At 37.5% G+C, this 22,842-nt stretch overlaps 1 protein-coding gene across 1 annotated transcript; it reads left to right on the forward strand.

Moving 5' to 3' along the window:
• Positions 1–179: 179 nt before the first annotated feature.
• cdan1 (codanin 1) lies at positions 180–22,209 on the forward strand. The gene is made up of 28 exons (XM_067454582.1): positions 180–305; positions 1,413–2,083; positions 4,861–5,061; positions 5,142–5,332; positions 7,188–7,307; positions 7,864–7,942; positions 8,027–8,147; positions 8,222–8,331; positions 8,632–8,721; positions 8,889–8,964; positions 9,047–9,252; positions 10,520–10,652; positions 10,743–10,886; positions 17,234–17,400; positions 17,483–17,564; positions 18,161–18,250; positions 18,384–18,438; positions 18,514–18,647; positions 18,731–18,834; positions 18,949–19,098; positions 19,177–19,240; positions 19,450–19,528; positions 19,647–19,855; positions 20,572–20,679; positions 20,816–20,879; positions 20,981–21,141; positions 21,405–21,512; positions 21,629–22,209. The coding sequence occupies exons 1-28, from the start codon at positions 228–230 to the stop codon at positions 21,722–21,724; spliced, it is 3,891 nt and encodes a 1,296-aa protein (XP_067310683.1). The 5' UTR covers positions 180–227; the 3' UTR covers positions 21,725–22,209.
• Positions 22,210–22,842: the final 633 nt, after the last annotated feature.

Below are 22,842 nucleotides of genomic sequence, written 5' to 3' on the forward strand. Positions count from 1 at the left end.
ACAATTGATTTGTACATAAAAAAACAACAACATTTAAATTAAATAAAGCTAACTTTTTTAAAGATTATCTCTGTAAAAAAACCATAGTAGTAAAAAAAAGTGCTCTAAACTTTTATTTTGAAATACTGGCAATGTCGTCAGTGTTGTTGAGGTTTGCGCGCGTTGTACTGCTTAGCCAATCCCGCCCCTGATAGGAGGCACGTCACTCTCATGATACCCCGAGAAGAATGGCGGCTCTTTTGGAATCGTTACTGCACAGTAAAGTGGAGTTAAGTGAGACAGTGCTCTGGCTCAAAGGACAACACGTAAGAATTTACACCGCGCTCTTTCTAGTGCTCTGCTGTTTCATTGTCACTGCACAGTGGAGTGGAAGGGTGATTGTTTTCCTGAAATTCAGTCAGCTAATCTATAGCTACGTTAGCAAACAACCATTAAAATAGTCGCTTAATTTTATATGTCGGTATTAACAGTTTTAAGCTAAAGCTTACAAGTTTTACATTTAGATGGTAACATAACGCCACAGAACGTCCTTCGAGCAATAAGCGGGAACGGTTGTCATTAAGTTTCTTTTTTTAATTACAAAATTACACATGCCTTTCACGATGTTTTGTTTTTTTGTGATACTTTGAAAATGCAACATTTTCAATTTTTTGATTATAATTTTTCTTATCATAAGAGCACTTTTGTGTTTTATTGTTAAAAACTAAGTCTTATTTACGTGCTATGATAGTTATTATTTACTAGGTAAAATTAGGAGGTATACTGTTATTTTAGTATTATTTAAGTACAATTGTCATATTTAATCATTGTAATTATTTGTATTATTATTTTTTAATTGGTTTAGTAATTTTATGTTTTGTCATTTTTATTATTGTTTTTCACATTTTACTTTTTGTTTACGTTCACATCTTTACATTTCTGTTTAGTGTTTAGCATAATTATTTTCAGTTTGTCATTTTAGTCATTTTAGACTTATTTATTTAATTTAGCCTAGTTGCCAGGGTGACATTTTTATTATTCAGCTTTATTTAAATGACTTGATAAATAATAACCGTTTCAGTTAATAACAACAATAATAATATAATGTTAAAAAGTTGAGTGGGTTATATTTCAAAAATAAAAAGCAAAATAAAACTTTTTTTTCTGTGAAAAGAGAAGTAACCTTAGGCAGTATAATATTTCATACATAAAGTTTCATAACTAACTTGCATGATGTTTTATTTTTTGCAATATTTTGAGATTGATTTAGTTAAGAATTTCACACACATTATATTCTTATGGTTTTTAATTATGAGTATTTCTTTTGCTGAGAAATTACTTGTTTTGCCAGATAATTTTATGTAAAATAATAATAATTTTAAAGTTTAAAAGTATTTTCATGACTCAATTAGATGTTTCACTTTGTTTGGCAGGTTTATGAATCCCAAGACTTTCTGTTCAAGGTCAGCAAAGAAGAGTTTGTGCCTTTTCTTTTGAATTTTTTGCGAGAACAGAGCAGTCAAACTTTGACCCATGGCCCGACTACACCTGCCAAGACCCCCAGCAGCTCCAAATCTATCAGGACTCATCATTCTTCTGAGCGGAGAGGCAACAAATCCACGCCAGTTCAAGGTCTGCGCGGTGCCAGTCGAGTCCAGCTTTTCTCTTCTGCCCCATCTACGTCCCCGGTGGGTGGGAGGAATGACCTGGAGACATCATTTACTGGCTCTCATTGTTTGAGTGGCGTCAGCGCCTTCAGCAGCCCATCCTTCAGCTCGGTGTGGAGCCCTACTCCCCGCAACACCCCCTCTGAGCGCCGCTCCGCCCAGCGTGCCAGTCTTGGCGACTTCATGACGTCACCTCCAGAGATCCAGCCCAGCCCCTCTGCACAGCAGCACAAAGGTCGCAGAAGGAGTGGGGGGTTTGGGGGGTGCACGTCTGGCCGACAGACTGGAGCTCGCGTTGCTGTGTTGGAGGAAGGAGGTGCCAGGAGGGGTAGAGGTGTGGTGAGGATTGAACCAGTGTCACCTCCAACACAGGTGGAGCTGAACTTCAATAATTTGGAAGACTTTCCTCCAATGGGTGCCGTCCAGTCTTCACCAGTGTAAGTGATGAATCATAACACTTTTCCAAAAACATTATTCCAACTCCAGCCATAAAAACTGTTGATAAATGCTGCCACTGTCTCGTTGAGCAATATAATAACTTTGTACTGTATTTCTCTTTATTTCTAAATATAAAACTATGCGCGAGAGAGAGAGGCTATGCGTGCAAGAGAGCGAGTGAATCAACCGTTTCAGTTTCAATTTATCTCCAAATAGGACAGATTACATTACAGTCGGTTTATACAAGCTACCGATAGGCTAAAAATTACTCCTTTTACTGAGAACAGCAATTGTGCAGAAAAATGGGATTCTCAATGTTATTTTAGACTGTTATTATCAGGTAAACACAGCAACATTACGTCACCATTTGTTCCTCAAGTCTGTGGAAACACGCATCCGATTCATGGCAGACACTGGCTCCAGAACCTGAACCATTCTGGCGGAAAATAGGGCATTGTGATTAATATAAGAAACAAAATTGCGTCCACACATAAAAAATAAAAAAAAAGTTTACATGTTCTTAGAATTTAATTAGTTAGGTACAAATTGGTTTCAAAAACTTTATACAATTTAAGCTCACTTTGACAGTAGGGCTGGGCGATATGGCCCAAAAAAATTATCACAATATAATTTTCTATATCAGTCGATATCAATAAATATCGCAATAAATGTAAAATCTTTATTTCTTTAAAGTTTAAAGACATATTTTTGCTCCTGAGTGAAAGATGTGGAAAACAGACAGTTAACTGTGGTTTTAAACTATACTTTATTGTCGAAACATGACAAACACTTCCCAACAGGTGAACAATTTATTAAAACTGAGGTAGATTTATTTATTAAAATCTTGTGGCCAGCATTTTTTTACTCTACACTATATATCAATATATCATTATATATACACTTAATTATGTAAGTAGTAAAACACTAAAAACGCAAACGGGCAAAAAAATGCGTTTTAAGTTGAGAAACATTTTGAGAAACACCGTGCATCTCTATCTCTATCTCTATCTCCTCTATCTCTCTCTCTCTCGATCTCAATCTCGATCGAAGAAGAAGAACTTTGAAGAATCACGAAAATTAAATTCCGCGTGGTGAACCTATGATAACCAGTCCATGCACGTCGTTCTGTGCACGTCGATGTCGGATGGGATCGGCAAAAATCTCAAACCACTGAAGTTGAGCGAACTAACTTGTCAACGATATCTGTGTCCTCCGAGCTATATATATATATATATATATATATATATATATATATATATATATATATATATATATATATATATATATATATATATATATATATATATATATAAAAACTAGTTTGGTTCTAGAATAGGTCAAATTATCTGACTCTTTTAGGACTCTTTAGAGTCATCATTTGTCATTTAAAAAAAAAAAAAATGTCTTTCTTCAGTGTAATATCAGGACAGTTGTATCACCCTGACATTTTCATATTATGCCCCCAAGCAATATATATATAAAAACAGTTTTTTTGAGTAGAGGTGTTAGTCATGTATGAATTGACCATGAAATTAAAAAGCCATATCGTCATAAACCTTTATCTCTGCTGTGTGCATCAAGCTGGACAATAATCTCCAGCAATCTGTCACTGCATTTAGCAAACATCAACGATCCAGTCAATTCTCAGCGGATAAAATCAAGTCGCACCCTATATTTGTTTGCAGGGCTCCAGACAAAAATATCAATTAAGGAGCCATTGGCTCCTAGCCTGGTCTTACCAGACTCTCGTACCTTTCATTTGTACAGAGAGTCTGGCCATTCTCCATTGACAAGCGTTTACTTCCGTGAAGGCGGGTACTCTATTGAAGTTTAAAACTATAAGATTTGCCATAACCAATCGCTGACGTTTGGTCCTGACATTTGTCCTTTGGTCATGCGCCCTTCGCGTGTTTTATACATGGAAATCCGTCAAAATAAATGTGCAGGCCACCTCAGTGATAACCTTAAATTCGTGCATTCGGATTGTGATTTATTCACACCACGATGGACGGGAGAGTTTTGTGATCGGGACTTTTCCGCCATTTGTTTGTTACTTTTTTGTACACGTTGTTATATTAATTATAATTCCAATTCTGTTTTATTGGCCACAATATTATCGATGATTGTTGAGCGGGGCACATTTGATTAATTTTCAAAAAGAGGCTCGAACCCACAAAGCCTCCCCTCTGCACTTCCCTGTTGTGTGTAACGTTATGTGTCCTGTCACAAAATGCGGCGAAATATCCGACACGACCTTAATAATTAGATTAAGGTGTGTCCATGTCTGTAATGCTCCCCGATAATGGGACTAAAATAGGCATACTCCCCATGTCTTAATCCGATTTATGTTTAGTAAGATTATGACTTTAATCAGATTAAGATAATTAGAAATCGCAGTCTACATGGTAGCCTCTTAATTAGAGTATTGTCTTAATCAGATTAATATCGGAGTATTGTTGTCCATGTAAACGTAGTCATTGTAACACACACACAGTGACTTTCGCAGTTTTCTCCACTCCAGGCTTATAGGCTTTATTAATTTATTGTCGTATACATAGTGCTTGACAGCCGTTACACATCACAAAGGATACCCGACATGATTCGTCCTGTTAAACGACTTAATTAAAACGCTCCCACATTTTACTTGACTTTAATTCCTTATGTTTTTAATTTGGGAGTAATTTGTTTTTAATTCCACAAAAGTGTATATTCATTGAAATTTCACGATAAATAAAATATGAAAGATAAAATTAAACCTTTCTGTATCTTTTTCCAGCGCAACCAAACCTTCACGGAGAATTAACCCAACTCCTGTAAGTGCAGAGCGGCCTAACTCTAAACCTAAGAGCTGCTTCACGTCCACCCCGCTCAGTCTGCCTGCCAGCCCCCCTACCATACCAGAGAGCGTTGGGGTCAAACTGACAAGTGGCAGTCCTCTCAGTCTGCAGGAAGAGAGAGAGTTGCTCAGGAAAGAAAGGTATGTTAGGTTTTAATTGTAAAATTCACTTTGAATCATATCTGTGGTTCTGTCATCATTTGCCATCTCCTCTTCTCTAGGTCTAAACTTGCCCAGCAGGCTGGCTCTCCACTGAAAACCACGCCTGCCATTTGTACCCCAACCAAATCAGTGCAAAGACTGGGGTCAAAAGTGACCCCTGACCCCCAGTCACCTTGCCCTGACCCTGCCAAAGTTACACAGAAATCAGAGTTGGATCTCTTAGCAGAGCTGTATTGTACCTGCATTTCAGGTAAGTGGCCTGCAGAGGGTGCTGTATACTGAAAAGAAAGTGACAGTAGAAGCAACAGTAAAGACACATTTTTTTACATTTACAAAATAATCTGATTTTGAACTTGCTGTTCCGTACCAGGAATAAATTACATTTTAAAGTATATTTTAAAATGTCTACAACGCACAACAGCATGAGCTTATATGCCTGAGCTTGCATTTTGGGTAAAGCTGCTTCCCGTTGACATTGTGGAAAAGAGAGTAATAGTAGGGCTATGACGGTGGCAGTTTTGTACCACCATGGTGAACGTGAACAGAACCACTGCGGTGGCTGAGTAGCACCATTCCCCTTTTTTTTTTTTTTTTATGTGAATGCTGTTTTACGTGGATATTATGACATGAGTGAAAGCACTACACCTTGTATAAATGCCAAAATAAATAATAGGTCCACAATTAAATGTTACCTCGCAGCCATGGAAACATAAGATTCATGAACGAGAGAGGTAGCCATTGTGAGGTTAGCCAAATTTAAGCAGGTTGCTTGAATGGTGGGTTCATTAGCTTATAATTATTAAGGAAAAGCAAGGCAGTTTTATTTGTATAGCACATTTCATACACAATGGCAACTCAAAGTGCTTTACATAGAAATTAATTATAATAGTGATAACATGCTTAAGAAATAAGAATAGCATGTGTAAGAATTAAAAACAAGGACAATTAAAATTGTTGTAAAGAGATTTTTATATATATATATATATATATATATATATATATATATATATATATATATATATATATATATATATATACATACATACATACACAGAACTTTTTTTTATATATACAGAACTGCACGTGTCTTACAGAAAAACATTGCAGCCGAAGCTACTTCTTTCTGTTTATGTCTATGGCGGATCACGCAGGGACGGTGCTCCTCCGCAGCAGTACCTACCAGTCTGGCCTGAAATAGTCCCAATATAAATACTTATTATAACAAGTGTAGCATAATGATTCAGGGTAAGACAAAAACACGGTTTGGAAAATGGATTCATGTTGTACATTCTTATTATATAATTTTTGTAAATCTTGAACACAAAAAAGTTACAGACAGCAGCTTTAAATGAGAAGCACAACAACAAAACAGTACAATGACAAACTCACTTAAATAGGCACTTTACATTTTGCATTGAAACGAAATCTTCCACTCATCTTGTCATTCAGCTCCTCACTCTCATTATGAATGAAATATGACTCCTTCTGCTGGTCTGTGCTGCGTCATTTTCTCTGCGTGAACTAAATTATTTTATTAATATTAAAAAAAATCCAAACAATGGTGGGGGAAGGTTCTGTGGTGGACAAGTGATGCAACCGGTGTTATACCTGAAACTATTACTGTAAAATGTATAGGAGCTTGAATATGTTCAGCCCCTTCCCTCTGAAGCTCAAAAAATGATATTCGGACTACCACGAAAAATATATAACTTCTGTACGTCAGTTGTGTTTTTTCCATAAGTTCAATACTGAAGGCGGTCTGCGGGAATACTTTAATTTATAGCGTGGTGAATATGGATATTTTTCTTACAAAATCCCATCGCTTTGCTTGAAGGCTTTATTAACCCTCTTGGAGCCGTGTGGATTACTTTTATAATGGATGGATACTATTTTTTTGTGCTTCAAATTTTGTGCTGCCATTCACTGCCATTGTAATGCTTGGAAGATTACACCTGCTTACACTTAGGATGGCTTGAGTGATTTTCATTTTTTGGTAAACTATCCCTTTAAGACTCTTGCCAGCCATAAACCTTTGAAAACATGAATATACACATAAACATAAATTTGCTACGTCTGTTTTAAGTTTTAATGCATTTTGCTTGTAGAGAATCTGGTTCCGTGTGTTTTTCTGGAGCTGTTCTTCGTGCTGCAGCTTCTGACATCTCGTGGTGTGTCTGTCTCTGAATCTGCAGAGGAAGGAATCAGTGTGTGTGAAGACAGTCCAGGTATGTCAGTATTTAAAAGCTTATTTAATGCTTTTGATGACACTTGCATGTTATATCATGCTGAAGAGATATCATGAAGATGAATCGTTTCATAATCCTTTCAGCATAAAGCCAGTAGTGCATTATTCTGCACTGAAAATTAGCAAAAACATTTATATTGACTTTTTGCTTTTCTTGCCTTTTTAATTTTACTGTAATATACAATTCTTAAATATTTAATTTAATTTATTTTACAGTTAATAATGTAATAATGTTTGACTTTTGTTTAAATTAATAAAATAAATATTTTTTTATTAGTTATAGTAATATAAAATAAATAATTATATATTATAATATTGTTGTATTGGTTGTTTTCATATTGAATGGCCTCCATAGTGGAATAGAACAAAACAATTGCTATATGATTTTTATCCAGGGCCATTCTGTTTTTGTTTTTAGCTGAACACATCCTCAAAACCAGAATAAATATATAAGGGGCATGAATAAATCTCAAAATTGATTTGTGATTTAATTTGGTCATGTCCTGATTGTGTCTTTTTCATTTATGTTCTTGAAGATGTTTTGGAGAAAGCTTATCTTGGAAATGTCCACAACTGTGTGTATTTTTCTGTGAAAGTGTTGGAGAATCAGTTTGAGTAAGTCTGATTTATAGTTTCTTTACAGCTTACTACTTCAGAACGGTTCAGTGTGCCTGACTTTCTGTCTAATCTGTTTGTCAGGTTGGTGTCACACCTGGACAAATGTACTCTTCGGCTTCTGTCTGAGAATGAGAGGGTGGGGACTTTCTCCTCTTCCCTCAGAGACCGCCTGGCACAAGCTCAGGACAACTGCACTGCTAAAGTAAGCATTCGTTTAAAAGCAACCAATAAATAACCTTTGAAAGCTCATGCTGAATAATGTCCTCACTTCCTCAGGTGCTCCCCAGTCCACCCTTGTTTGTTCATTCAGTACCGTTCCAGGCCGCCACAGATAACCGCTCCAATTTTAGCAGCGACAGGGCCTTCCACACATTTAAAAAGCAGAGGTACCCTGTATAAATATTTTTAAAATATGTGATGTTTCAGGTCATTTATTGGTTTTGTTTCTTTTATATATATATATATATATATATATATATATATATATATATATATATATATATAATATGTATGTGTGTGTGTATATTTATGTATGTATGCATGTATGTGTGTGTATATATATATATATATATATATATATATATATATATATATATGTATGTATGTATGTATGTATGTATGTATGTATGTATGTATGTGTATATGTATATATATGGTTCATGTTATTTATTCTACTTCTGTTGTAGGGATGTGTTTTACGGGCTGATCAGAGAATGGGAGGACTCTCATAAGGAGCCTGGCTGGGATTTTGAGGCAGCATTAGGCAATAGAGTCAGGTGTGTTTTTTTATTTATTTATTTGTTTGTTTGTTTATTTAAAAGGAACATATTATAGTAAAAACGAATAAAATATTCTTTGCTCTTTGTATGAATGATATACATATCCTCCTACAATCATTTTGATTGTGATTCCAAATGTAAAATGTTATTATTTATATCCACAGGATGATGGCCAGTCAGCTTACAGCAGCAGGAAGCCATTCTCACTTTTCCAGACTTTTCCAGAAGCAACTAATCCAGGTGAGCCAAATGTCTGATTTTCTTCACATTTCCCCTTATTCTCTATCTGTCCACTTTTTATATTCTCTGTCTCTTTTTCTAGATGTGTAAGAGCCCTTGTGTGCTTGGCTCCTCCAGTGACGCCCCTGATGCTGATCTGCTGGGCATGCTGGGGGCAGACAGCCTGGGTCGTCTGAAACGCCTCCAACAGCGCCTGGTCCAGCCTCAGGGGCTCATTGGTCCCTGCCCTCCACCTTCCTTTCCTGGCCATCAGGAGTTCTTCAAGAGCTTCCTTCAGACAGCCAGCTGGTAAATGTTGTAGCCACAGGCCTCCCTGGTCTGTTAGATTTAAAATGGGTGCTTTCATGATGTCACAATTTAAGCTTTGCAAGTCCTGCTACAGCTGTATGAATTCGTTTGTGTGCTGTTTACCCTCCTGTGTAGACATTTTCGGTTGAAACAAGTGCGCAGGACTCATCCAAGTGTTTTTTCCTTCGTTTAAAAAGATAGATACTTAGATGTATAGATATTTATTTGCATTATGCTTTCAAAATCCAAGACTTCACCAAGGCTGCATATATTAATCAAATGCAGTAACATGACTTTTGTGAAATATAAATAAAATGTAATTGTTTTCTATTTGAATATATTTCAAATAGTACTGTCAAATAGATTAATCAAATCCAAACTAAAGGCTTGTTTTAAACACGTTAGACACAAGAGATCACTTCCGCCACTTGTATCCTGTTGAGATACACCGTATCTTGACCTCACTTTCCGGAAGTCATGGTGCGGTCGTGGATTTTATGCATAATGTTGTATTTAAGGTAAAAAATTATATAAATACTGTTTGGTTTCTCACACAAAGAAACCGTGAGACATCTTAAAACATCAATGTATTGTTGCGAGTCGCTGTGTTTAATATAGATTCGTATGTCTAACGTTGTGCGCATGGATCCAAAATATTGTTCCTGTTACACATTCTTCCAGAACTGTTTATGTCTGTGTTTATGTTAATAGTCACCAAGATGGGCTTTGTGACATTTGAGTGCATTTGACCATTAATAACCTGGGAAAAGGAGCTCATTTTTGCACTTGTATGTGACTGTCATAAGTGGCTTTGTTAATTTATGTGTGTGAGCGAAATCTGAGAGAATGAGTAGAATAATGTGCCGCTGCAATCCCGCGTGAAATTCAGACCAGTCATACCAACACTATTTAACCGGAGTGAATGAGCCTCAGGTGCGTGTAAACTTGCTGTCGTTCAAAGAGGAGAGCAAGAAAGGGCAGTTGGTATCGATACTTTAGAAAGGTGTGTTATAGTATAGGTGTGGTATAGTTTCAGATATTTCAGTATCGATACATATCAATATTTTTGACAACACTAATCTTTAACTGTCACTTTTTGTCAGCTGTCAGGACTACAGTAGCTTATGGATGGTTTCAAAGCTGATATTGATATTATAAATAAAAAAAGTCACAACTCACATTTTGATTTCATTGATTCTTTAAGGTTTCACTCAATGTGTTCAATGTGTGTGATGCTTCGCTCTAATTCCTGTCATCTTTGTTCTAGCTGTCAGCTGAACCAGCACCTGAAAGATGGTCTGTGTCAGCAGCTGCTGAAGTTAGACGAAGTGTCCATCCTCGGTCCAGACGCCAGCCCTGCCCGGGGAGACGAGACCGGTGATGGAGACATGGAGCAACAGGTTAGACCAGAAAGCAAAATATTCAAGCACTACAAAGTGATTTGAGTTGTTGAAGGGGTTTAAGACACATTTGTGGGCTCTTTGTTTCAGGATGAGAAGCAGCGTTTCTCCTCTGTGCTTCTCACGGCACGACTTCTGGCCAAGTTTTTGGGCTTCATCTCTTTTCTGCCTTACCAGACCTCTGAGCTGCCATCAAGAGACATACAGGACACTGCAATCACTCTGCGGAGCAAGGTACACATTGTATGAAGGCCAGGGGCCGTATTCACAAAACATCTTAAGGCTAAAATTAGAAACTCTTAAAAATATTGGGCGTGTCAGTAGAATTGTTTTTTTTTAAACTACTACATTTTTGCTCTACAAGTATTTCACAAAGCATTTTAGCACTAAAACTAGCTCCTAAATTCATGAAACGCTAGGAGTAGTCAAGAGGACTCCGAAGTCACTAAGACCAAATCACTAAACAATCCTAATGGCTGCCGCAATCCACCCAAAGACACTATTAAATATTGAGGCAAAAGTGATGATAAATGTATCTTTAATAAATAAAAAATAATGTCAGATTTCCTGTGGAGTTCATACTTAGAAATGATTGAATAAAGTAAAACAATATAAGCGTATTTGACTAGAGCTGCAACTAACGATTATTTTTTCTGTCGACTAATCTAACGATTATTTTTTCGATTAGTCGACTAATCTAACGATTAATTTTTTCCCCTTTGAAAATTTTCACAATTCTGTGGCACCCCCTCGCATAAGTTACGCTAGAGGTGTAACAGTACAGACTGCTCACAGTTTGCTTTGTATCACGGTTTTAGGTTCACGTTTCAGTACAGTTCGGTATTTGCTATGTTCAGGGGAAAAAGGACTACTGTCAAATGAAAATAAAGAAAATAAGAACAGATAACTTAAATAGAAGCAGCAGCACAAATAAATACTATTGAGCAAAGATGAGAACAAAATAAACAATGCTTTTCAGGTAGGTCTAACATTAGTTTTTAGGTAGAGAAATGGAATGAAGTAATCAAAGTAAAATAACCACACATTTAACTGTATAAAATTAAAAAAATAATCCTTATTAAACTTACAAAAGCTATTCAGTCAGGAGCAGTGAGTGATGTCTTTATCTTTTGTTTGACATTAAACAGACAGCAGTGAATGCTACTGCCCCTTTAAGACCCACGGATCGTCGTATTTTCTGTAAGTTCACTTAAGGCATAGAGTAAGTTGGGCTATGACATTTTGACATACTTTTTGTGAGTTTGTCCGTTTAAGCACAGGATTTGAAAGATAACTCAATATTTGCGCGCTTTGGGACGAGTGCACAGAGACAGATCTTCTCATTCGAGTCTCCTGGCTACACGGGGGTGATGACGGTGAAAATGACTGCTCATATTCGGACGTACTGCAGCTCTCGCATGCGTTTTATAAAATTTACAAAGAGAGATCGTTTTGCCCACGTTTTTCTTTTATTATCGCTGTTGTTGTAGTGTTTACCTGAGGAGTCAGCACGTGTATCCAACGACAGAAACATCCATACAGCATTATTTTCAAGTTACAACCCATATTAAAGATGCGTCATCAGGTGTGAGATGAACCGAAGTGTAAGCGCGTCCCCGCAACTTTTGCTCGGGATCCCGGTTGGAAAACACTGGTCTGTATTGATTGACACCGCGCTGGTTTGTTTAGAATTATACGAGCGCCGTGACCGCGCGCTGCCGCGTGATGAATGCGTGTCGCAACTCTGTTATTCAACTGCTCAGGTTTTAAAAGCTATGTCTAAATGCGCCAAAATGCAATAAAACTTGTTTTACGGTCGAATGCAACGCGTGTGTGTGTGAGTGAGTAAGAGACGCGCAAAAGGGCGGAGAGAGCTAAACGAATATGCGTGCGTCTTTTAAATAGCGTAAAAATGAATGAATGACGAATGTGGCGGCCGTTATTGATTATGTGGCAGTCCGCCACAAATTAGTCTATGTGTGGGAAACACTGTTTGGCCTCTGTTTAAAGTATTCCCATACTTTTGATATTCGCGGTCTAGGTTTTTGTGATAGAACCAGGAGCAGAAGCCAACATTACGCGAGATGAACGCCTGACACGACGCGTCGACGCATTTCACGAACGTCGACGTATTTCCGTAGTCGACGTCATCGATGACGTCGACGCGTCGTTGCAGCACTATATTTGACTTTCTGTCCGACGCGTTTAAGGGCTTCGAGCTCGAAATTTATTCCAAACCCAGAGTTCTGGTGAGGGATGCAGAAAACTGTGCAGCTAACTAATGTTAGGTGAGACTGCTCTCGGCTGCGTATGTACCTCCTCTCGCGCTGATTAGACAGACCATTTGAACGTGCTCCTCACAAACTTCATTTATAAAGCCAGGGTATCCGCGGGGTCTTGAAAAGTATTAAAAGGTGATAAATCAATTTTGAGAAAATTAAGACCCTTATAAAGTATTAAAAAGTCTTATCACGGCTTTATAAAGTCTTAAATTTTGAAAGTATTTTGTTCAAGCTTTGTAAAAAGAGTTTGACTCCAAAAAGTATTTATGAATATATTTATTTTCATCCCCATAAGTATTAAAAAACAACGGGGTGCTCAGTCTGAGATCGGCTCGGATCGCGCGCGGCAGGGATGGAAATTAGCGCCGCCACCAGCCAAATGCGGCTGATTTTGAGTTGTGGCGGGTAAACTCGCTTCACCTACCAAGCTGTTTCTCCTCTTTGTAAACTTTGTTCAATGCATGCGAGTGCTGCCGTATGTGCGCATATAACCAGTCGTTTTCTCCGTTATCACTCGCGTGAAGACGCGCTGTGAGACTCGCGCACGCTGAGAGAAGATCTGACGCTGCGCACAGCGCGCAAATATTGAGTTCTCTTTCAAGTCTTGCGTTTCAACGGACAAACTCACACAAGAACTATGTCAACATGTCCATCTTGATGAGTATCCTAGCAGACATAGTCTGAATATGCCTTAAGTGAACTGTATAGTAAGCACAATCGAGAAAGACGAGCATATCCCTGCATCAGGTCTTAAAGGCGAAGTAGCCTTTACTGCTGCCTGAGTGATGTCCTTATATTTAGTTTGACATTAAACAATGCTCTTGATTGAATAGCTTTTGTAAGTTTAATAAGGATTAATCTTTCATTTAAACAGTTAAATATGCAGTTATTTTACATTTGATTACTTTATTTAATTTCTGTACCTTTCTGCAGGCCAGTAGGCATGTGCATTATTATTTAATGTACACATGAGTGAGGTCGAGTTAAACATTCTAGTTTGAACTTTAAATTTTATTTTTCGGTTTTCGGCTTTGGTTTCTTCTTTTTTTGTTTCGGCCAAGAATTTTGATTTCGGTGCATCCCTACTGACAATGCTCTGCTCAGTATGTCGTCAACACGCTTCAAAGATGCCAAAATGAATAGTTTCATTCTTGTGACTAAAAACCATAAAACTGAAAGCCATAAAAGACCACAAATCATCGTGAAAATGTCAGTATTTCATTGCGACTTGAGATTAAATAAACTGCTTAAGTATTGTAGAGCTTGTAGTATTAATTTGTTAAAAACAAAAAAGTGGCTGGTAAAAACATTGAGTGGTAGACTTTGAAAAAAGTTAATTTCCATCCCTGGCGAGCGCTGTCTACGGGTGACGTCACGTATTTTGCGAAATGCGCAGTTAGGTAATGTTGTCGCCCTCCATACGTTGTAAAACAGAAATGCAAGATTAACAATACAAAATTGGCCTACGATAGAGATTTTAAGTCTACATTCGACTACAAACGGTTTATTAAAGGTGTAGAAGCTAAATCTAATACAAGCTACTGAGGTGTTTTGGTCCCGGAGAAACTAGGTTGACTCACTTGACGTTACGTTGTTTCTAGTTCATCCATAAACACAAGAAAAGCCATTCTTTCTTTGCATCCGATCACCGCTTTATTGTGGCTCGCCAACTCCAAACACCGTCAACAAATCTCATTGTGTACAGTTCATTTAATACAAAAGAGTGTCCTTAAATGTTCCCCGCTATTGCGGTCAAAACCTTTTTGCCCTTCCGGGTCAAAACACCTGGCTTCCATCACAAAGGAAGCACACATATATACAGCAATAGTGTACCAACAGCGCCACTCTGTGGTCAACACAAGAACATCTTATTTTGGCTCCTACAAAAGGTTTGTTGCCGATTAGAACTTGAAGTGCGATGAGGTCTTAAAATATTTTGAGAAGGTCTTAAAAAAGTCTTAAAGGTATTGAAATTAACTTCAGGATTCCTGCATATACCCTGAAAGCATCATTTTCACTTGAATTCTGCAATCTCTTGAGATGCAGACGTATTAGAGTCTGACAATTAGCTGAACATACTAAGCCCCGTTTCCACCAAAATTACACGGAACAATTTGTACCAGGAACTTTTTTTACAGGAACTTTTTTTCCCCGAGACCTGCTACTGTCTGTGTTTCATCTGCGGTTTAATGTACCATGAAGATTAGGCAAATTTTAGTCTGGTGACGTAGGACTGCGCGCGACTGCTCCTCCCAGTCAGCGACGGACAGTTATCATTTTTGCGCGACACTAACCACATTTACATGCACGCTTTTTTTGTCATTCCGATTGAAAGGTTTAGTGGACTGTTTACATGAGACGTTATCTAAACCGATCTGGTATTTACATGTGATGACTTTCAATCGCAATAATTTTTTTTACATGCAGTTTGTCTGCCGCATCAAAAATGTCAACGCTGCCCTCTCCACCAGCTGGAATGTGTTAACTGTAGCCATATCAACTCTTAATGGATATGGAAGAGATTCAAGCTGTGCTGCTTTTGCTGGTTATGTATTGGTTTACTAAAGAGGTAATTAACAAAATGGCGGAAAAGAGCACTAGCGTATTCTGAACGCAGAACGAACCTCGCAAAAAAGACTTAAAAATGCTGGTTGAAATGAAATAAAAGGCTGCGTGAGCTAAATCAATGAGCATGTTCAGCGCCCAAGTCCTGCCCTCAAAAGTTCCTGACCTTTGAAAAAGTACTACCTTGCGAGCAAGGCCATTTGGAGGGGTAAATATTTACCCGGAACTTCATTTAGACCCTGGTTCCTGTGGTCGAAACACACCGAGTATCACACCAAAGTTCCTAGTTCCTGGGTAAAGTTCCTGTGGTGGAAACGAGGCTCTAGTCTAATAAGTGACTAGGGCTGCATGTTTTCAAGTTTTCCATTAACCGTTAACCAAGGCCCTTAGCGGTTAATACTCGGTTAACCATAGTGTGCGTCAGGGTTATTTTTAGTTTATTAATTTGACGACCGCCATCTCCGTAGTGAAGGCGCCTATATAGAGAAATGCACATCATGGATTACATAATCAGAGAGTAGCCTATTTCTTTTCGTTTTAAATTGTTAAAAGACATTTCAAGCTTTCTTAAGATATATTTCATGTCTGTGAGACGTACGCTGAATTTCGTTAAATTAGGATGAGATGCGCTCCAGTTCACGAGCAATGCGAGTGGCTGCGAGGCGAGGGCGTCTGCATGATTAGGGCATGTAGTAAAATATGCAGCCGAGAACGATTCACACAGCGTTTGACTCGCGCGGCTGAGCCTCTCCCGGCAGAGAGTTCAAGCATCTGTGGACTCGTTCCTTCAGCTCTGGCCGTCTTGCTTTCAGTCCGCGATTAGCTTTTTTGTTTTCTTCATTACAGTTAAAGTAACCTCTGCTTTTCTCTAGTCCCTCACAAGTTTCTCACTTCAAACTTTCTTTCTTCTGATTCGTTATGCACAGTGCGCGCGGCTCCCGCTCTGCTTCTGCCCTAATGCGACTTTTAGTCCAGTGCGACTTATAGCCTGTTATAGCCTGAAAAATGCGGTAAGCACTGCATTGCAATACTTGCATTTTGCCCCGTCACTCTCATTTTTAAAGTGCTCCCACGCTTTCTTTGCCCGCTTCATTGCCCGCTTAGAAAGCTGGTCATGACTTATTCTTGTGGATATTACAAATGTCTGGGAGCGCTCTGGCGGTCTCTAGGGGTGCAAAAATATATTACAACTAAATTCAAAGCACGTCATTGACGCCACTTAACCGAGCAAAATGTTTCACTCGGTTACGCAATTTTTAACGGTTAATCGGTTAACCATGGACACCCCTATAAGTGACAGTTTTTAAAATCTTAATTTGAATACGGCAATATTTTTAAGTCTTTCAAATATGGCAACATTCTTATTTTAAACATTTTATATCATCATGAATCCTCATTCAACAAAATATTTCTATAATTAAATCACTAACAGAGACCCTCTCCCATCAGCCAATCACTGTGGTCGTGGTTAGTGTAATGACATCATCCATAGCAACGAGGTCAACCCCGCCCCTTCTCTTAAGCTCTAAGTAAAAAGAAGAAAAAAGAAGTAAAAATTTCTCTCAGCAGCTTTGTGGATAGGTTTTAAGAGAAAACTCGTAACTAAGAACTTTTACTGCCATTTGGGAGAACTCTTAGTGGTAAGGTGAAATGTTTTGTGAATACGGACCCTGATTTTAGTTTTTTGCTGGCAAGCTATGTATTATTCAGGACCTAATCTTTTTTTCCTGTCAGAGTTCTCCAGTACTGGATGTGTGTGCTGTGTTGAGAAACTCAGTGTATCGGAGACGTACCATTCTGACAGTGCCCTGGATGGTGGAGTTTCTGTCCATGCTGGATTATATTGGTCCATTTCTGCCTTGTTACAGGACTGCTCTGTGCCTTTTGCTCCAGATCTACAAGTGAGTTTATCACATTTATCGCACGTCAAGGATGATCTTTTTGTGTGATTGTGCTGTTAATTATTTCGTATGTGTGTTTCAGGAGAATGGTTTTGGGTCGAGGAGGGGAGCTGTGTTACATGAATCAGCTGCTTATGGTTGCTGTTTTGGGATGGCTCTTTCAGGTGAGATTTCTTATTTTTAGTGGGGGTGAAAATTACACAACAGGCAGAATACTATTGTTCTCTGTAAAAACTGTTGCAGATGGGCACCTCCAATGTGACCTGCTTTGTTTGCATTTGGACAATTGTACTTCTGACATAATTTATTATATTTCATAATGAAGTTGCATTATTTAAAATGATTCCACATTGTTATATTATAATATAAATATACAAATTAAAGTAAATGTAATCAGATTGAAGCCAAATAGTGATATGGATCTATTTTTTTGGTCAAAGCCAGTGTAAATGTAAAGAGATTGCAGGGTTTGGTAAGGAACCGCAGAACATGGGCTAAACGGGTACTTAATTATGAGATACAAGATAGTTTCTTGTAGAGATTTGATAGTTTGTTTTTGCATACAATGAAGATAAGAGCAGTTTCATATATACATATTTCATATATATATATATATATATATATATATATATATATATATATATATATATATATATATATATATATATTATTTTTTATGTATCATTGCAATTGATCAAATAGTGCAGTCTGGACAAAGAGATGTAAGCCTGTCAAATCTTTGTTACTGTCCCTCCTTTAGATCCCAATCTTCCCAGAAGATCTCTTCTTCAGCACAGATCTAAAGGAAGAAATCAAGGAACTGGAGAATAACACAAGCTTTCAGGGACTGGTTAGTGGATCACTGATCTTCTGCTCTGGATACATTTAGCTGTTTTTTTTTTCAAGGAGGGAAATAAATGTTTATTTATCTTTTCTTTTTTCTTAGTTCACAATGTGTATAATACTGTATATTTTCTTTTCAGGACACCCTCCCATTAGTGGACCAACAGCTTCTCTTAACTTGCTGTCCATATTTAGGTGAGAGCATACTGTTTGGGAAAAAAAAATATTTTACCAGTTTAGGATTTACCTTTACGGCATTCTTTTTTTCAGGGGAGTTTCGTAAACTTCTTGCTGCTTTTGTGGCTGGTAGCTCTTCCAAGAGCGGAGGCTTGATTCGCAAGATCACCCCCACATCTGCAGAACTGAGGGGACCCTCCATCACCCGTTCACAACAGAAGCTTCAGGTACACTGCAAGCAAATGTCTTCCATCTGTTGAAGAATTGAGATCATGTGCGGCCATCCATGTTTTTCCATGTGTTTTAATAGGTCGATTTGGAGCAGGCCTTTTTTCACAACCAGCCCCCATCTCTCAGACGTACTGTAGAGTTTGTTGCTGAGAGAGTCGGTTCCAACTGTGTTAAACACATTAAGTCAGTCTCCCACCATTTCGTCACTCTTTTTGGCTTTTTCTGCATGTTGGTCCATGTAAATCAATTTGAATTCGGTTTGATGATTTAATATTTTCCTTACTCTGTGTGTGGCAGGGCTACACTTGTGTTGGAGCTTGTGAAGGGTGGAGAGAGAGCTCTCAGAGATAGTTTGTGTTTGGAGGGTGTCAACACTGCCAAACTAAACGATTCTATCTGTGCTCAGCTGTGTGACGCAGGCATGCAGACTCTGGAGAGAGCCACCAGGTCAGCACCTCTCTTCTCTCATACATATACATCATGTTGTTGGACATGTTTTGGACTAGTCACATCTCTATATGATAGGTTCTGCAGTGAGAATGCCCCTGGAGCAGTCAGAGTTCTTCTTCCGTTGGAGACCTCTTCTTCTGTGAGTTAAACAGTAATCTTTATTAATTCAAGGCACTTAATGCTCTTTTTGAAAAATAGAGATGATCAAAAACAAGTTTATTTTGGTTGGAAATTTGCTATACAGTAATGCTTTTGTTTGTCATCTCATTTCATGGTTAATTTTAGAAAAAAGACTTCAAGAACGTCATTAATTTACTTGGAGATGATCATTTTTGTGGTGTGGTTTAGGTCCTGACCACAGCTGAGAGCATTACCACTCGTTTGGCTACAGAAAAAGCTTGCAGCTGGCTGTCCTCCAACATCACAAGTAGTGAAAGGACCTATTTTATTGACATTTCAAAATGACAAATTCTCCATTTAGACTTATTACATGTCTTTTTTAAATGTAATGATCTGAAATATTCCTGTTTGAATATCTTCCTTAGCACTGCTAAAGAGAGAGTGGAAGAGTGCATTTGAGAGGGTGATGAAGAGTGTGCCCTCAACCTTTAGTTTGGATGCTGACGAGGGGGAGGGATCAAGCAAGAGTCAGCAGGTCCAGAGGAGTGCCTCAGAGCTCAGTGCTGGGTCCTTGTGTGTTTCAGACTGCACCCATAAGGTTCCATTGGGATCAGAAGTTATGATTGAAGTTAAGGTGATTATTGGTAATTGGTCAAGTCATAAAAAAAGTGTTGATTCATTGAGAAGGGTGTTTGGTAATAAAATGTAATAGTGAGAAATGAGACACCCACAATGTTGCGGAAATCAAACAATTCACACAATTACTCAAACTTGCTAAATAACATTTTTTCATTTTTCGTCAAGGCCTATAGGAGTGCTGCAATTGTTCTTTACAATGAAAGCTATTAAAAATGGCACTTTCATTAATTGTAATGAAGTTAATATATAAATGACAAACTTAAGTTTGGAAATGGCAACTAAGAACTAAGTTTGTTGAAGTACTGAAGTGACTAAAAGTGATAAAAAAAAAAAAAAGCTAGAAATATAAAAATAAATAAAAAAACGAATAAAAATGAAAAATGCACATAACAAAATAAAAAGTACAGTTAAATTAAATTGAAACTGAAAATAAATAAATAAAAGGTAATTTGAAAATAAAATGTATTATAGTACATAAATAACACTGTTTACTACTGTTTTAACTCATTGCACTGGCTATCAGTAGATTTTGGATTTAATCATTAGGAATTCATTGGAATTAATGATCAGCAGCATCTCAAATTATCAAAGTATAAAAAATTTGGCCAATTAATCAGCCTAGGCTAGATGGTAATAAACCACCCTAAGGTAATTTACAGTAATTTTTATATATAAGTGGGTCAGATCTTAAATGCTTTTCTCATGTTTCAGGAGGTTTTGAGTGTGTCTATAGGACCCAGGTCTGATGAGGAGGTTTTCACTTTTCATCAGATTGAGTCTTTGCTGGACAGAGTGGGACAAACACTTGGATGCCGAAAAGTAATCAGATCAAACCAATACCACTTCATTGTGCTAACTTGACTCAAAACCTACATCATTCAATGTTTTTAATCCTTTATTTTAGAATGGTTTACCTTTCTTACGCATTATCTCCTTTGTCCTGGTCTTTTTCTAGCTCCTCTCTCCTGTGGTCGAGCAGATGCTGTTGCGTTGTACTGTTCAGCTGGCCTGTAAACTTGGTGAGAGAACAATTCATGGAAAACCGAGAACGGTACATGAAGTAAATACTGAAAATGATTAATACCCTATTGTGTCTGTTTGGGTTTGTTCCCATGTGCAGTATCCGGGGAGCTTCCTCTGGTGTTTTCAGCCGAGGGGAACAAGAGACCTGCTCTTCTGGAAAAGTTTTTAGTTCTGTGGGCTCGGACTCCCTCTCCACCTCTGCACCTTCTTTTCAGTGAACTCACTCTGACTGCCATTTTTAGTGCCACAGATAGTGAGGTAAAAAAGGCAGATCAAACCTTTGTGTTCTTGATGCATTTTGGCTGAGCTGTTTATTTTTAAAACTTACAATTTTAAACTTAATTATAGTTTTAAAACTTTATTTATTTTTCAGTCAGTTTCCAAGATGTGTAAATTGAAATTGTATTTAGTATTTATACTGCTTTTTATTTTAGCTTTATTTTAATCACTGCTTTTTTATGTTTAGTTTTAGTTGATGACAAAATGTTGGTCAAACAGTGGTTTATCCTTTAATTTTACAGAGGACTGACTACCTGTTCCTGATAAGACGGCTAATAGAGAGTGGTCTTTTAGGAGAAGAGGATGTGGGCACCAACTGGCCAAAGTTGTCAGCGTTATCTTGGCCAGAGGTAATTACTTCTTACATATGCTGTTAATTAATTATAAACTGCAAAACATGACATTCTGAAGCTGAAATTCTCACAAATTCTTGCTGTCTGATGGCTTTTATCGTTTGCTCTCGTAGGAGTCAGTAGAGAGGTTTCAGCAGCTTTCCCTAACCACCCAGTCCCCAGTGCCTTCACTGTCAAACCACAGGGACATACTGCAGGTCTCTCAATGACCAGTAGGTGGATATGTGTCTACATTACCAACTTCACACATGAATTCCAGACAAACACTATTGTATAAATAGGCAATGAGTGATGCATATTTGAACAAAAGAATGTTTAAATCTACAATATATATGATTTTTAAAAGTATTTTAAAGTCTGATTCATTGTTAGTTGCAAGGAGAATATTTGCTGCTCCCAAAAAAAAAAATCATTGATAGTTTATAAATCTGTAATTCGGGGCTTTTCCAGTTTTCACTCTTACTGCCTCACAGTAGAACATGATAAAGACCATTCACTGTGCTTCCTTGTCATGAAATTATATTTATTTGTTTTAAATGTTTGTAAATGTTTTTCTGCTTGTTGGTGAGTGTTGGTGACTTGTTTGTATGCATTTCTTATAGTCTATATTTGCGATAAATTTGCACCTTGTTCATGTTGGACAATATTATCATGTTTATTTCTAAACCTAATGTAATAAAATGCGATTTTTGTATGTGTGAGTACCTTTCATGCGTTTACGTTTCTCATACGGTTTATGCAAGGCTGCACCTCTTACAAAATTCATGACCATTGTAAACTTTAAAAGGGTAAGTCATAGAAATGAATGAATAATACATTAAGTCAAAGAGAAGTCTGGTAAATTTGTTTAGTGGAGAGCACTGATCTGTAGCCATGCTTCTAGTTAAGCTCAGCTCTAAAATGTGTCATCAGGTAGATATTGCTCTATGTGAGTGCAATATCTGTCACATGAAAACTGAAATCATGGGAAATTTAGTCAAATGAAGCATTATCTCAGGAATCATTTTAATATACTAATTTTGTGCTCAAGAAACATTTAATATTTTTAAAATTAATTTTACAAACAGTTGTGTCGATTGATTGTGGAAACTGCTAACAGCTTTTATTTAAAAAGGATATAAATATCTTTTGTCACTTTTTAGTTCAAATTAATGCGTGCTTGCTGAATAAAAAATAAAAATTATTTCAAGACTATTTTCAAGTCCTAATAATGACTACACGAGGTTTTAATAAAACGGGCATTTAATGTGTGCCTTCAGGCGAGCCCTTCGCCTTTGTTTCTCCTGCCCTAGTTTCCTACTATGGCGATGGCATAGCTCATTAATGT

This window comes from Pseudorasbora parva, chromosome 10 (genome assembly GCF_024679245.1).
Source record: "Pseudorasbora parva isolate DD20220531a chromosome 10, ASM2467924v1, whole genome shotgun sequence".
Lineage (NCBI taxonomy): Eukaryota > Metazoa > Chordata > Actinopteri > Cypriniformes > Gobionidae > Pseudorasbora > Pseudorasbora parva.